The sequence below is a fragment of the Sinocyclocheilus anshuiensis genome, unplaced genomic scaffold (assembly GCF_001515605.1).
Source record: "Sinocyclocheilus anshuiensis isolate Anshui unplaced genomic scaffold, SAMN03320099.WGS_v1.1 scaffold1985, whole genome shotgun sequence".
Classification (NCBI taxonomy): domain Eukaryota; kingdom Metazoa; phylum Chordata; class Actinopteri; order Cypriniformes; family Cyprinidae; genus Sinocyclocheilus; species Sinocyclocheilus anshuiensis.
In genome coordinates this window covers 411,038-428,141 of record NW_015541030.1, presented here as the reverse complement: position 1 = coordinate 428,141, position 17,104 = coordinate 411,038, and the positions used below count along the sequence as shown (strand labels likewise).

Here is a 17,104-nt window from a genome sequence, read left to right as displayed (position 1 = left end):
CTTAGTGATAGCATGAAAAAAAATACTGTCCTTTTGATCTGCTCCCCACTAAAGGTGCTTGGGCTGATAGACCTCCCACGTCTGTTCTATGAGCATCTGATGCTGCAAACTTCAGTCAGCAAACTTCAATCAGATTGACTGCTACACATCTTCTTGCAACACAGTCATGAATAATCTTACCGTTTTCTCTGTTTTCGGTTTACACAATGCTGAATCAATTCTGTCTTCCTCTTGGGTCTGGGCTGCATTAACAATAATACAGACATGTTAAAATGACAGTTATATCAAAAATTGTGTCTAATAAATATCCATGCAGCTTGTTCTCCTGACCTGTTTTTCTACATTTCCTGCAGATGCAGCAGATCACGACTGAAACTACAATCAACAGAGATCCAGCAGCAGAGACCAACACTATGTAAAATAAATGTAGGCCCTGATCTGTAATGAATCAAAATGAACCATTAATGTAAGTGAATCTGTTCGTCTGATTTACAACAAACACTATCAAACATCAGCCCGCAATTTACAACACAAATAAACAATTTACAGCGTAGCTTTTTTTGTAATTATAGTATACCTACCTATACAGTACCTCCGTGTAGGGTTGGGTATCGTTCAAAAATTTTTGATACCGATACCGGTTCCTGAGCGATACTTTTTTCGATATCAATTTTATGAAATCAATTTTAACAAGATTACATTATCTAAAAAAAAAACGTGGTTTATTTTTCAGCTTGTTGATGTTTATACAGACTCAAAAACTTATCTCCTGAGCCACTGCACAAAGGAACAAAATGTAACTAACACAATAAATGCAAAATACGTGCAAATAGTTTTAATAAAACTCAAATAGTCTTCAGTTTACACATCTGTTAGGCTACATTTACACTAGTGCATTGTTTTAAAACGCAGGCGCTTTCGGTCGTGTAGTATGAACGGATATCTGCATATGATCGGAACTCCACGCAGCTTGCGCACTACTCTCCACTGGAAATGAATGACTTCCGGTCTGTCGCTTGTCGGAGATAGTGGAAAGCCGGCTTGAAACGCAGTGTAAATGCCAGTATGACGAGGATCGTTTTCATTTTAAAACAAAAACGCACCAGTGTAAATGTAGCCTTACATCTAGTGGTGGGTGGGGGGTGGGGAATTCGCGGGCTGTGCCCCTCCTTCCATCCTCTCCTCTCTTTGCTGAACGCGATCGATTTCGAAAGCGAAAGTGAAACCGTAAAAACAGCGTGCATAAGAAAGGGATTGCATTAAATACAACTATTATTTATATTACATATTATTTATCGAATAAAAATATTTAATAAGCAACAACAGCCATCATAAAAGTTGCTAGGCAATTCAGTCAAAGTACAAAGGCAGCGATCTGATACACAGCATTAAAGTTCTATAAAATATCACGTTACGAGACTTTGCCCTCAGGCAAAACTATTTGCTCTGGAACAAATAATAAATTATTGACACAAAAGACTGCCCCTTAGATTTACCCAAATTACTAGAATATCACAACGCTGGAACAAACTGAAATATGGATACATTTACACAGTAATTTAATTTTCAGTTCAGTGTTGAGTGAGTGTTTATATGATGTCACCTCAAACTATAAAATCAAGAATATGTAACAGGCAGAACAACTGATTTCTGCTCACCATAGACAGAAACACTGAATGTTTTTGATGACCATTTTGCACCAGTTATCTCCAGTTTATAGAGTCCAGCATGTTCAGTTGTGATGTCTGTGATGGTCAAAGATCCAGTTTGATTGTCCAGCTTCAGTCTATCTCTGAATCTCCCATCAGGAACATCATCATATGCGAAGAAGATTTGTTTCTCTCGACTAATTTCAGCTATGAGAGAGTTGTCAGCTCCAAATTTCCACAGAATGTCATTGTCTTCAAGTATTTCAGTAACATCAGTGTGTAGAGTGACTGAATCTCCCTCCATCACTGCCCATCAGGAACATCATCATATGCGAAGAAGATTTGTTTCTCTCGACTAATTTCAGCTATGAGAGAGTTGTCAGCTCCAAATTTCCACAGAATGTCATTGTCTTCAAGTATTTCAGTAACATCAGTGTGTAGAGTGACTGAATCTCCCTCCATCACTGACACTGACTCACCAAACACATCTGGAGAATAAACAGATTTTACACTGATTAAGGTAATTATAAAGGTAGACCACTGTAATTAAGAAGCAACACGTATTCCATTTCCTTTTTTGACTGACAAGCAGACTTTCTGTCTGATATAAGTACTGTAACTCTTGCAAATAAAGAAATATGACTATAAACTGCTACTATTAAAGAGAGACTGTTAGTATCAAGTAGACAGAGAAAACATTGCAGCAGGTTGCCTGAAAATCTATTTATAGTATCAAATAATGGAGGAAGATGGCATAGCATAATTTATGAAAACGTACAGATAACCATGTCCATTTACATAATCATATACATCTCTTCGAGTAACTGAAGGAACAAATTACTTTTAAATTTACAGTTAAATATCTTAGTTTTTTGTTTGTTTGTTTTTTAAAATAAGGAAATGCAAGTAACTTTGTTTTCTCAGCTCTCCTGACCCCAAGCTGAGAGACATTGGGAGTAAGTGCAGAGGAAGACGTACTTCCTTCAGCTTGAAGCTTATTCATTTCACTCTTGGTGTGAAAGGGCCTTTAGTTGCCAAAAATATAACTATTTTTTTTCTTATTAAAAACAAATAAGCAAGCCCAGCCCAGGTGACAAAATGTAACACAAAAGTAACAATGTATTACTTTCCATAAAAAAGTAACTAACACAATTGGTAACTTTTTTTGGAGTAATACAATATTAAAATGGATTACTTTTAAAAGTAACTTTCCCCAACAATGTTAAGAACTTATTGGACCCTGCAGCTACAACAACCCTCAGGACCCCCTTCATAATAGCCTAGTGCCACAGTGTCTTCTACCAATCAACAGAGATTCGGCAGCAGCAACAAAGATCAGCACTATCAAAGAATATGAGACTGGAGGATATGAAGGACAGTAAAAGGGAGACATTAATGTAAGTCATTGAGTCTGATCTTAAACAATAGACAGAGATCAGCTCAGTGAATAAACTTTAATATCACTACTGCCATACCTGCACATGTGTGACAGAGTTTGATGATGTTCAGATGTTGAGTCTGGTTAGTGAATGAATAGTTGAGCACACAGCTGTAGGTGTTTTTATCCTGATATTCCACCTCCAGAGGTAGAGAGAGACTGATGCTGAGATCAGACACACTGATGCTGGACAATAAACTGTTTCCTTTGTACCAGGAGAGAGTCACATGACCCACATTCACCACTGAACACACCAATGAACAATATGATGATGATGATGATGAAGAACAGTTTCTGGTAATGTTAGGAACAGGCAGACGAGCTGCAAAATATGAGACAATAAACTGAAATATGGATAAATGTACACACTTTTATTTCATTGTGTTGACTGAGTGTTTAAATGATCCAACACCTCAAACTATAAAACAAGAATATGTAAAAGACAGGACAAATGATTTATATTCACCATAGACAGAAACACTGAATGTTTTTGATGACCATTTCACACCAATTATCTCTAGTTTATAGAGTCCAGCGTGTTCAGATGTGATGTTTGTGATGGTCAGAGATCCAGTTTGATGATCCAGCTTCAGTCTATCTCTGAATCTCCCATCAGGAACATCATCATATGTGGAGAAGATTTGTTTCTCTCGACTGATTTCAGCTATGAGAGAGTTGTCAGCTCCAAATTTCCACAGTATGTCATCGTCTTCATGTATTTCAGTAACATCAGTGTGTAGAGTGACAGAATCTCCCTCCATCACTGACACTGACTCACCAAACACACCTGGAGAATAAACAGATTTTTACACAGATTAAGGTAATTAAATGGTAGACCACTGTAATTAAGAAGCAACACGTATTCCGTTTCCTTTTTTGACTGACAAGCAGAAATTCTCTGTCTACTGTATAAGTACTGTAGCTCTTGCACATAAAGAAAAATACAATGTCAACTGTCTTTATACACTGCTACCATTAAAGATAGACTATTAGTATCAAGCAGACAGAAAAAAAAACCTTGCAGCAGCACTTACAGATTGCCTAATAAATATATATATATATATATTATGTCAAATAATGGAGTAATATGGCAGTGTAATTTATGAATAAGGACAGATAACTAGGCACCATATGAGACGTCTTTCAGACCACTTTATTCAAGTAACTAAAGTAACACATTACTTATAAATTTACTTTTTCAAATAAGTAACACAGGTTACTTTGTTTTTACTATTTATTGACTGACAGTTCTTCTGTCCCCGTGTTGAGATAAATTGAAAGAAGTGTTGAGGAAGAGGCACTTCCTTCAGCCTGAGGCTTACTCATTTCACTTGGTGTGAAAGGGCCTTCACAGATGCCAAAAATATAACTGTTTGTTTGTTTGTTTGTTTTTAAAGACAAATATGTAAGCCCAGCCCAGGTGACACAAATAACATAAAAGTAACATAATGCATTAGTTTCCATAAAAAATAACTAATGTACACAATATCGTAATGGAATATTTTAAAAAATAACTTTCTTCAAGAATGTTAAGAACACATTGAACCCTGCCCCTTCATAGAAGCCTAATGCCACAGTGTTTTCTACCATAAGAATTCTTATTCTTATTATTAATTTCACAAATGTCCATTTTAAAAAGCACAGTATCCAACACACAGTAATATAGTGGATTTTCATACTAAACCAGGGGTAGGCAAGTTCGGTCCTAGAGAGCCGCAGTCCTGCAGAGTTCAGCGGCAACCCTGAAAACAAACTCACCTGCCTATAGCCTTAGTAATCCTGAAGACATTGATTAGCTTGTTCAGGTGTGTTTGATTACGGTTGGAGCGGCTCTCTAAGACCCAACTTGCCTACCACTGGACTAGGCAATGGAACAATGCATTAAAGTAAATATGACTGTAAAATTAGTGTCATGGGGATGTTATGATTTCAATGACCGCTACTGAAGACACTATATGTTTGATTAGGGTTGGAGCTGAACTCTGCAGGACTGCGGCTCTCTAGGACAGAACTTGCCTACCCCTGCACTAAACATTTCAGCCTATTTAGTGCATTAAAAACATAAACAATGCAAAACAAACATGTTTCCAAAAACAGCAACAACTTGTGCAGTCATGTGACTTCCTTAAGGAGATTACTTTAAAGTAATGGAGAGACAGGATTTATTTAAATGTAAGTCTGCTTATTTTTAAACAAAGTTTAAAGATTGGTGCAATAGAATTGTTAATTAAAGCATGATTTAATCTAGTCCTTCAACCTTATGGTGCAACACATCTGTAAACTTTAATTTGTTTTAAAGGTATCTGTTTTAGAGGAAAATCAATGTTTAACATTTATTAAACAAATACATGATCATTATTGCAGATTGAACATATGAACATAAAAAAAAACATATAATATTAAATGTATTTTTAGTACCTAAAGTGTACCGCCTCAGTGACAGTTTTTCTACCTTTTTTTGAGTGTAGCAGAGCAGTTATTACTCTGGGATGAAAACAAAACAAAACATATAATAAACACTTACCAATCAGATTCCACCAGCACAAACAGAACAAAAAAGAGATGCGAGGCATTTTCTTCAAAAGTTCACCAGCATATCTAATAACAAAATGTGCTGAAAACACAGTAGAACTGTCAATGTGTTGTGTGAATCCTCCCCTGACACAGTTTGACCCTCCCAGTTCACATGCTGTATTTGCATATGATATGATGCTGTAGTTCATCTGGCTCTAATTAAGAATACATTGTTTATTTTTATAATTTAACATACTTTTTGCGACATAATTGCCTGACTTTGTAAAATGGCTAAAAGTAGAACAAAGTTGAATGAATTGTGTATTAGGGATGCAACAATACAGTTAGCCCACGGTTCAATACATACATCAGTTTTTTAATTACGGTTTTCGGTTTGGCTTGGCATATCAAAGTGGCATTTTTTTTTGTTTCATTTTTTGTGATTTGCAATTTAAAATGCACTTTTCAGCCAAATAAATATAAAAAAAGATTTTAAAAAAAGACGGCTTATGGTAGAGAAATGAACATTCAATTCACGGGCAACAGCTCTGGTGGACATTCCTGCAGTCAGCATGCCAATTGCACGCTCCTTGCGACATCTGTGGCATTGTGCTGCGTGATAAAACTGCACATTTTAGAGTGGCCTTTTATTGTGGCCAGCCTAAGGCACACCTGTGCAATAATCATGCTGTCTAATCAGCATCTTGATATGCCACACCTGTGAGGTGGATGGATTATCTCGGCAAAGGAGAAGTGCTCACTAACACAGATTTAGACAGATTTGTGAACAATATTTGAGAGAAATTGGCCTTTTGTGGACATAGAAAAGTCTTAGATCTTTGAGTTCAAAAACAAAAGTGTTGCGTTTATAATTTTGTTCAGTGTATTATTTATATATTTGTTTACTTGAAGATATCTTTTTGACGATTTCTATAGCTCTGATGTGAATGAAGAAAGATGATAATTGCATTTTATACACATGCAGAGACTGTAAAGTTGTAGCACTTGGGATGCCCATCTTCCTGGACAAAGATTTAGGTCAAAATCAAGACCTCTACATAATAAATGTTACAACGATTACATACATTTAACTGAAAATATCACTGGCTTAATAATCAAGGTATACATTGGTCTCTTACTCTCTTGTGTCTGTCTGTCAAAGCTTATTAATGTTTGAATTCATCCAGATAATTAATGTCTATAACCAAAATAATAAAACGCCCAAATATAGGCTATACTATACGCCTTTAAATTTGTAGACGAACAAAACCAATTATGTACTAACACCATCAAACAGTATTTACACAGCTCTTAACAAACAGCACTAATGCGGGGTAAAGAACGCGACAAAACGTCTTACGTCATCGTGCTGCAGTGCGTAGGGAGTATCCCAACCAGTTACATTTTCACTTTCCATTCGTGACACACAACGGCGTCGGGTTTACTGAAGGAAAATATCATAAATACTAAAATCTGCCTTTATTTATTTATTTTTTATTTTTTTGAAAATCTGGTTAAAATGAGACTTCTATTTATTTCCCCCGTATTGTTCTGGTGTTTACTCGACTATGGTAAGACATTTAGGCTCATCTCTCTCTCTCCCGGTGTTCTGTCGATTTGTGCTAACAGCAATTTGAGGTTATGGTCCTATTTTCAGTAAATACAGTATCAGACATGCGTAACATGCTTCGTGGGCACAACAGAAGCTGTCAGATGTAGATTTATTTAGTTTTTATGTTGTTGACGGGGAAATAAAACGAGAGAAGGTGGAACATACTTTTTATGTATTATTATTATTATTATATATGGTACAAATTTCATTCACAAACAAACATTCACAAATAGTATTCCATCAATCCTATTTTTAAAACTGAATGAAACTCACTTTTGAAATCTCTAAACCTTATAAAGAATTTAAAAAATATTAAGATAACATATTACAGATAAATATTTACAGAAACTTCATGCATTTAGATGCTTTCTTTGTGTATGATTGTTTGATTCTTATTGTATTGTCTATGTAATCTTATTTTAAATCTGTTTGTTTTTGGCATTTTTTGTACGTTATTATTTGTAACTATTTTAAATGTATTATAAGCTGTGTATGTGTGTATGCATTTGTGTTTGTTTGTTTCTTAATTATGTTTCATTTATCTAATATTGGTCATTATTTTATGTACTTTGTCAGGGTTCTGTCACTTCAGTCTAGTGTTATTCATGGTTTTTTGACAGAGCCCTGACACTCCTGTTTTCATGTGAGCGCGCGGCTTCGAGAGTGCTCGAGCCGTGCGCTCACAATTTGAGTTGAATTACTGAAATAAATTAACTTTTCCACGACATTCTAATTTATTGAGATGCACCTGTATACATCTAATAGACAATAACATGACAATCCATCTAAACAAATTAAATATACAGCTTTTATTAAGAAAAATTAAATTTTTAACAACTTAAGACAATACAAAATGATAAAAATACAAAATAATTAATGCCAAAATAAAATATTATAAATACAATACACTTAAATATAAATATTATGATAAAAAAATTACAACTTAATAACTTGAGATAATAAAAATATTAAAAAAATATTTTAAATAACTTAAGACATTTAACAGAAGAAAAAATATCTAATACAAATCAAGAGCATGTTATCACACTTAACATTAAAACATTACGGATAAATGACAACATAAAAAAAGATGAACCCTTTTGTTGGTTTACTTTTAACAAATAAAACACCCAACAGTGAACTTAAAGGAAATTATTAATTATTGGTTTTATTTCTGGTTTAAAATGCTTCCCAACTGCATTCCTCATGTCACACTCTGTTGCTGCCGGGAAGTTGGTCATCACAGCATCTGCCAAATAAGAAAGAAAGAAAAAAGCACAAGAAAAGCTTGACATAATTATTTTACTTTAATTACACTAATTGTGACAGGGAGTCATTCTCTTTTGCTTGGATGCCAACTAAAAACAAAAAGAAATCATGCTGTAGAGTTGGAGTGGCAGGGAAGACAAGAAGCTCAGTCTTTGCCAGGTTGAGCTTTAGGTGATGTTCTTTCATCCATGCCAAGATGTCCGCCAGGCAGCCTGAGATCCGTGCAGCTACCGTTGGATCATCTGGTTGTAATGAGAGCGAGAGAGCTGTGTGTCATCAGCATAGCAATGGTAGGAGAAGCCATGTGCCTGTATGATGGGTCCCAGTGATGTAGTGTATATGGAGAAGAGGAGGGGTCCAAGAACTGAACCCTGGGGAACCCCAGTGACCAGTTGATGTGCTTTGGATACCTCCCCTCCCCAGGCCACCCTAAAGACCTACCAGTGAGATAGGATTCAAACTAGCGAAGTGGAATCCCTGTGATGCCCAGTGATGAGAGGGTGGACAGGAGGATCTGATGGTTCACAGTGCCAAAAGCGGCAGATAGTTAGGCAGATGGACTCAGAGCAGTTTGAGTGAACCATGGAAGAAAAACCATGCTTCCCCTTCACCAAACAATACTGACGACTTCTCCCCCTTACCTGGCTATATACAAGAGAGAATGATACCTAGAGCCCCCTAGTGAATGGTAGTGGCATTACACCAAAGAAACACAGTAACCAAACTCTGGGTGGTTACAAAACTTATTGCATCAGGTCTTTCATTCTTGCGCCTATACCGTCCACTGGAATACAGCTCCACTGGAATTCAAAACTCTTCAACTTGCAAGAAAACAATATCAGCAGAACAAACTGCAAATTAGTCTGCAAACTAACAAAAAAATCAAAGATTTACTCGCACTGCACATTGTTTTAAAATCAATTTATTTTTGTAATAAAAAGTTGACTTTTTATTGGCAATCTTTTTTTTTTTTTTTTAAATATTGGGTTATTGGGTGTTTAACTGCCGATGTTGTTCCTTGCGCCACCTGGTGTATATTGTGTGAAGCACAACAATGTTTTTAAAAATCTGAAAAAGTGCCTGCAGGGAGCTCTGTTATCATGCTCGACCAGTTGCGTGCTGGCGCAAGAAAAAATGTGCATTCTTAATGGCCACATCTGTAATGGTGATTTTTATTGTAATCAGTCAGAGTTATAATAATGTTGTGACATAAATATTTGCATATGGTGCACCGCTGGCATGTCTGTATGTGTTTTTTGTGAAGTTACCTGTATCTATGGAGGAGGTGATGGATTTGTTGAATGAAGTCAACCAGCAGCTTGAAGATGTTGGTGAGGTGGATGAAGATCAGGTGGACTATCCTGTGACATCCAGCCCCAGTCAGCCCGCTGAAGGCCATGTTAAATTCTCCACTCCTTCCCCATCCAAGAGTGTCACGTCACCGTCCAAAAGATCTGTGGTACATTAGGTTCTGCTGTTTCTGCTCAAACTCTGCGTGCCGTTTACTGTTGCTGATTGTCTCTGTCTCCCTCCTGCAGTTCTCCCCCAAAACGCCTCCTCACTGGGTGGAGGACCAGAAGTCACTGCTGCAGATGTTATGCCAACAGGTCGAGGCCTTGAAGGTCAGTCAGACACCAACAGCCTGCAGAAGAATCAATCAGTTTCTTTGCTTTCGCTTTTCCACAGTGTGAATTTGCCTTCTGGGCATTATTTTTGTTTTATTTATGATTTTATTATGGAAGCTTATTCTTTTTTATATATACATTTTGACATTTTAATTGAGTGAGCACATAGAGACAAACCGTTTGAGCAGAGAATTAGGAGAGTGCTGTAGTCTAGTTCAGAGCCAGACTGAAGGACGTTTGCATGCCACTGGAGAGCATACACTAACACACACGAGGTTCAGCCGAGATTGAAATTCAACAGAGATATGTTTTACTGATCCATTGACACACAAATGAAATGATACGCTTCATTTCAGCGTGAGCGCACTCTTGCCAGAACTCCCATTATTATTGAAGCTAATACTCAGCCTCTTGTTCACCTCATGTCTTTGTGCAGAAGCGCGCTGAACACTGCTTTGAGCGGTTGATGAACTTAAAACGCCTCTGATTGGCTGATGCATTCTTGTGCTCAACAGACATACAGTTAATGGAGGACGCCATGATCGGAGCTGTTCTTGTTGTGTTTTGGGTTTTGTGATAACTGAGATTGAATGTAATGACGCTTTTCCACTGCATGGTACGGCACGGTTCGGTACGGTTCACTTTTGGGGGGTTTTCCACTGGGTACAGTACTTGGTACTTTTTTTTAGTACCACCTCGATTGAGGTTCCAAGTGAACCGTACAGTTTCCAAAACGTGACGTGTAAACTCTGTTGATCACTGATTGGCCGGAGAGAATCGTCACTACTTGCGTCACTGAACTTGCGACACAAACACAACAGAACCGCTAGATTTAAATCAGCACAGCCAGCGAAGGATCGAACGCAACTGTTTTGAACGAGCGCACCTTTTTTTAACAAGTGGTACTGAACTGCAGTGGAAACACGAACCGTGCCGAGCCGAACCGTGCCGTGCCGTGCCGTACTGAGCCGTACCGAGCCGAGTCGTACCACGCAGTGGAAAAGCGCCATTACTGACTCGCTCACTGTCTTTATTTCAGGATACGTTGATGAATAGAAAATTCAAAAGAACAGCATTTATATTATGATACTGTAATGCAGAGCAAAGTGAACAACATTGTATAATCAGTATAGAAATCATAGTAAATCTTTAAAATGTCATCCATAGATATAGATGCCTCATTAGCAGCTGTTTCTATGGGCCACCATATGTTAGCCACTCGCCATGTTGGATTTTTCAAAGCCAGACTCTGAACACTCGAGAGCAAGTTGGCTGTGCGTCTGCAACTGGTATATGTATGTATGAATCAAAGGGGAACAGTCAGGGCCTTCTATGCCCTCAGTGAGGGACTAAACTATTGTAAAAAATAATAGTTAAAACCTTTAAAGAATACTTTAAAAAGTAAAAAACAAAACGTTTTTAATAAAAAATAATCAGTTCTAATGCTATTTTAGGAATTCATAATTTGACAGTAAACATCTAAACCCTTCAAATCTGCCTATTCAGTTTGTGTTGTGAAGGGTTAAATAAAAGACGCCCATTAAGGCCAAAGTATGCGGCTTTTACACGTACAGGAGGGTCTGCGTAGCTACAATGCATATGATGCAGATTCTGTCACCAGAATAGTACATGCATACTGTACGTGCACCGACGGATTTCTGTAACCACATGTACTTTGTATGCACAGATCGCACATGCACATTGAATTTGTTTTGCGCTAATCAGTTGTTCCACAAGGTGGCAGCACTGGCCAGTGCTGCTGTTTCACAATAGAAAATTAAACTAAATAGACAGAACAACAACAGACACCCGCATTGACAAGCGCTTATGTGAAGGGGTTATGAGAGAGCCACAACATTAGTTTAAAAGAGTACAAAGATATTTTTATTGGTCGTAACTTCTAGAAAAAAAATAGCACAGACACTGGACTAAGATAAACCTGTCTAGGGCGCATTTGTCGATCGCCTGCAATCGCGCACATATGCTGTCATCAACCAAGAAACTAAAGCTTTACTGTGGGAATTGTATGCTGTTTGGGCGACTTATTTAAAATCTAAAAGGTTATGTACCAAATGATGTTATTCTGGCCTTCGCTGCAGCTGTTTTATGTAAGTGCAAGAATTTCAAAGATTGCAGTTTGGCCATTTTTTAATTATCGAGAGGACTTGTTTTAAAAGTTACCTATAATATTGAGTTAATACATATTAAAAACACAAGCCAACATATTCTCACATGTGACAAGTTATCCCATTTCTTTGGGAATTTATTATGGGCATTTATTATACAGCACATTGGGTGAGTCCTCGTTTTCCTGCAGAATGCAGTCAACAAAATTTCTTCAAAACTCTACCCGCTTGCTCCTACTTTGAGTGCTAGAGTGAGTAGTGAACAAACACTCGCACGCACTCACACACACACACACACACACACGGAGCAGTGGGCAGCCATATTGCTGCGGCGCCCGTTGAGTAGTTGGGGGTTCGGTGCCTTGCTCAAGGGTTTTACCTCAGTTGTGGTATTGAAGGTGGAAGAAAGTGCCGAGATTCAAACCCACGACTTTTGGGTTACAAGTCCAACTGTCTAACCATTAGGCCAAGACTGCCCCAAAAAACAAGCACTATTTTCCCTTTTTTTCAGTTTGGGTCAGTTTCAGACAAATTGTCAATGCCTTTTTTTCATGTTTTAATAAATAGCAAATGATAAACCATATTTGTCCTTTATTTATTTTCTCTCCATCTGGTGAGAAAATATGTTTTACATGCTTGTAAGCATTATTTATTACATATACTAGAAATTTAATCATTATTTTTTAATAATGTAAAATTGTAATGCAGTATAATACTATTTAGTATTATAAATAGTGGAAAACGGTGTAGAAGAGGTAGAATTACAGTAAATTCCTGGAGCCATTGCTGCCAGTACTTTACTATGAAATTAGTACTGACCTTTAGTACAAAAGATACATAAAATATATACGTTTCCTTTTAGGCAAAATAAGTAATCATCCAATTCAAAAAGACTCTTAAACACAGTTTTCCAGCATCTCCTGCATATTTGAACCATTTCCAGAAATGACTGTACGATTTTGAGATCCATCTTCATACTGAAGACAACTGAAGGACTCACAGACAAATATTGCACAAGGTGAAAACATTCAGTAATGCTCAAGAAAAGAATAGAAAAGAAAAGAAAAGAAAAGAAAAGAAAAAAAAAGAAAAAAAACCTTACTGCTCAGGTGGCCTTAACAATGGCCTTATGAACAATTCGTCCCCGTGTAATTATAAGGTTATATCTGATATTTTGGTCAAAATTTAGTTATTCACATATTCTTATTCTGTGACAACTTATTTACATTATGTGATAGATTTTTTTAATGTTGTGTACATTTTGGGACTTTTTATTTAAAAACAAAAAAGTTCTATCTTCACAGTCGAATGGAATGCAAAAACTTTGAAGCTCAAAATCTCAAAACTACTCAGAATGCAGATAGAACCTTATAATTCCAAGGGGACGAATTATCACAAACGTAACAGATTTTGAACATTTAGGTAACAACATAGTATTTAGAATCAAGGGTATGTAAACTTTTGAACTGGTTCATTTGTGTATTATTGTAGTACTCTCATCAAGGCAAAATGTTTGACATCTCAAATTGTGTCACTATTAATGCAGAGGAACAGAGCAGAATAAAATCTGCATTCATTTGGAAGAAATGGGCAATTGTTTAAACATTGTGATTAATTTCTTCTTCAGGTGCATCTGGTGTTGATACAGATGAAGTGTCAGTGATGGAGGGAGAATCAGTCATTCTACACTGATGTTGAAACAAAACAACAAGACAGAATCAGATGGTATTTCAATGACACTCGCATCGCTCAAATCACTAAAGATCTCAGCAAGATCTGTACAGATGTTCAGTGTAATGAAGGTACTGAGAGATTCAGAGACAGACTGAAGCTGGATCATCAGACTGGATCTCCATCATGAACATCACAACCACTGACTCTGGAGTTTATAAAGTACAGATGAGCAGCAGCAACATTAAAACATTCAGTGTTATTGTCACTGGTGAGTTTTATTTTAGTCATTCGGTGCTTTTCAATTGCACATTTGAACAGAAAACTGATATATTTAAATCAACCCAGTAAATGTTTTCGTTGTGGCCTGTTTGAAGAAGTGAGCTTTCACTCAATATTATAGGCTAACTCAGATCAAATTTATCATCTTCACATGCACATCAAAATGACAGAGTTGTCACGTTGAGTTTTTGTCACCTTAGGAATTTTAAACTTTTGAAGTCTATTGTTGTTAGAAAAAAAATCATGATATTAGTCAGTTTTCCTGTGAACACTGCTGTTGTTTTTCTAGCTGTTTTAGCTGCTGTTCCTTACAAACCCACCAGACGGCACCTTTATCAAATAAATCAATGTTATTCAACTTTCTACTAAATGTCAGTCAGAAGTATTGGTAAAGTTGTTTATCAGTCCATCTCTAGTAATAATTACTGTTTGTCTTTAGCTCTTCCAGATTCAGGTCTGTGTACAGCAGTAATAAGTGCTCGTTTTGTTAGTGCTGCTGTTCTGCTGGTTGCAGCTGCTGGTTTGCTGTTGCTGCAGGAGATCTAAAACAAGCAAGACAAAATGGCAAGTATTGCATATAGCTGATTCGACAAGCTGGAATATCTTTAAAAGTATGTTAAAATATGTATTTTTATTCTAATTAACCAAAGTAACATTTTGTTATTGTTCAAACAGAAGAAAGGACACGGGTACATCAATCAGGATCAGGTGAGATACTATGTGCACAAAATTTGTCTGTAAAAACCTATGGCAACAGAATGACTTACATTTACATTTAGTCATTTAAAAGACACTTTTTATCCAAAGCGACTTTGATGACAATAGAAGCAATCAAAACCAACAAAAGTTGGAGTTTGTTTTGGGAGTTTAAAACAGCTTGCTTTGAACTACCATTGTTCTGTGGCGATCACGCAATAGATGGGTAATCTTCTCCAGTTGATTTATTCTGTTTAGTCCTTTGAGATCAGAGTAAGTAAAAACATGAATACTCAGGAGAGCTGCTTTATAGAAACAAAATATGTTAATCTAACTGAAAGCAACACCAACAGTTAGATTAAGTTTTTGGTGTTTAATAGTATAAAGCTGCTTGCTTTAAATCTGTATTGTATAAAGTGTTATATAAATAAAACTGTAATGACTGGAGTGCCAAATTGCTGCTCGTGCAAACATATCCACATCGCTACGATAAGATGCTTTCTTAACTGCTGTTTTCTCAGCGCTGTTATTTTTGTTGTTTGTTTATTTTGCTATTGAGAGGAAAGTGCACCGCACATATTTACATATTCATCTAAACGCCCCTCTCAGCGGCATCGGGATGTCTGCAAGCAGTATATTGCTGGTCACGTATTTCAAACTTATTTTTACCCCTAAAGTAAATAAGTAAAATAACTTTATCATGAGTATATTGGGACCTTATTAGGAGGTATGTATCTGTTAGAAATTTCTGTGAGATCTTTACATTCAGCAAGTATCAGAGGGAAAAACTTTTGTGTTTGTGTAACTGAATCTTTTTTTTTTTTTTTCCCAGGGGGATGGTGGAGAAGGATTCAATCTGGATGAAACTGGAAGGGAGCACCTCAGGGAGGCTGCAAGAGGAATGAGGGAAATCCACTACTCAGATATGTGTTTTGTGTTGACACATCAATGTTTTTTTTTTATTAATTTGTTTGTTTATTTTGTAGTGTAGTGCAGTGTAATGGTATTATTTAAAAATGTTATACTTATTTAATACTAAATTTTATACTTATTTAATACTGTAAATGAATGGGGCTATTATTTAATATTTCCTTGTATTAGATCATAGTATTCAGACATCTTCGCTTACATTAAAACATATGGGTTAAAGGATGAGTCCACTTCCAGAATGAAAATTTCCTGATAAGTTGCTTACCCCTATCTCATCCAAGATTTTCATGTCTTTCTTTCTTCAGTCACAAAGAAATTCAGTTTTTTTAAGGAAAACATTCCAGGATTTTTCTCCATACAGTGGACTTTTATGGTGGCCAGTGGATTGAAGGTTAAAAATGCAGTTTCAATGACGCTTCAAAGGGCTCTACACGATCCCAGCTGAGGAACAAGGGTCTTATCTAGCAAACCGATCGGTCATTTTCTTTAAAAAAATATATATTTATACACTTTTTAACCACAAATGCTCGGCTTGCTCTAGCTCTGCGATGCGCATGCGCATCTCCACACATTACGTAATCCTGTTGGAAAAGTCAACAACAACAACAATGTTTATTCATAGAGCACATTTAAACACAACCGAGGTTGACCAAAGTGCTTTACAAAGAATAAAACACAAATAAAATAAAAGAGTAACAAGGAAGTTTTTTTAAGGAAAACATTCCAGGATTTTTCTCCATACAGTGGACTTTTATGGTGGCCAGTGGATTGAAGGTTAAAAATGCAGTTTCAATGACGCTTCAAAGGGCTCTACACGATCCCAGCTGAGGAACAAGGGTCTTATCTAGCAAACCGATCGGTCATTTTCTTTAAAAAAATATATATTTATACACTTTTTAACCACAAATGCTCGGCTTGCTCTAGCTCTGCGATGCGCATGCGCATCTCCACACATTACGTAATCCTGTTGGAAAAGTCAACAACAACAACAATGTTTATTCATAGAGCACATTTAAACACAACCGAGGTTGACCAAAGTGCTTTACAAAGAATAAAACACAAATAAAATAAAAGAGTAACAAGGAAATCAACAAACAAATAAGATCAGCAGAGTACAGTAAAAAAAAAACAGGACACATACTAAGGAGTGTTATAAGTCAGGGTGAAAAAATATGTCTTTAGATATGATTTAAAAATACTAATAGATGGGGCACGACTACAGATGAAATCTGTTTATCAAACTTTAAACAGGAGTCAAATAAAATGCCCAAGTTCCTAGCACACTGTGTATT

The 17,104-nt window shown here is 36.5% G+C and overlaps 1 protein-coding gene across 1 annotated transcript in view; it reads right to left on the bottom strand.

Annotated features, from left to right (window-relative positions):
- The window catches only part of LOC107690509 (T-cell surface antigen CD2-like), a 30,432-nt gene that overhangs the window by 1,125 nt on the left and 12,203 nt on the right, over positions 1-17,104 (bottom strand). The window contains exons 2-5 of the mRNA XM_016488869.1: positions 3,554-3,874; positions 3,125-3,409; positions 331-438; positions 181-242 (exon numbers count right to left, since the gene is read on the bottom strand). Of these exons, the coding sequence (XP_016344355.1) occupies positions 181-242; positions 331-438; positions 3,125-3,409; positions 3,554-3,874 (776 nt within the window). The remainder of the gene's footprint in view (positions 1-180; positions 243-330; positions 439-3,124; positions 3,410-3,553; positions 3,875-17,104) is intronic.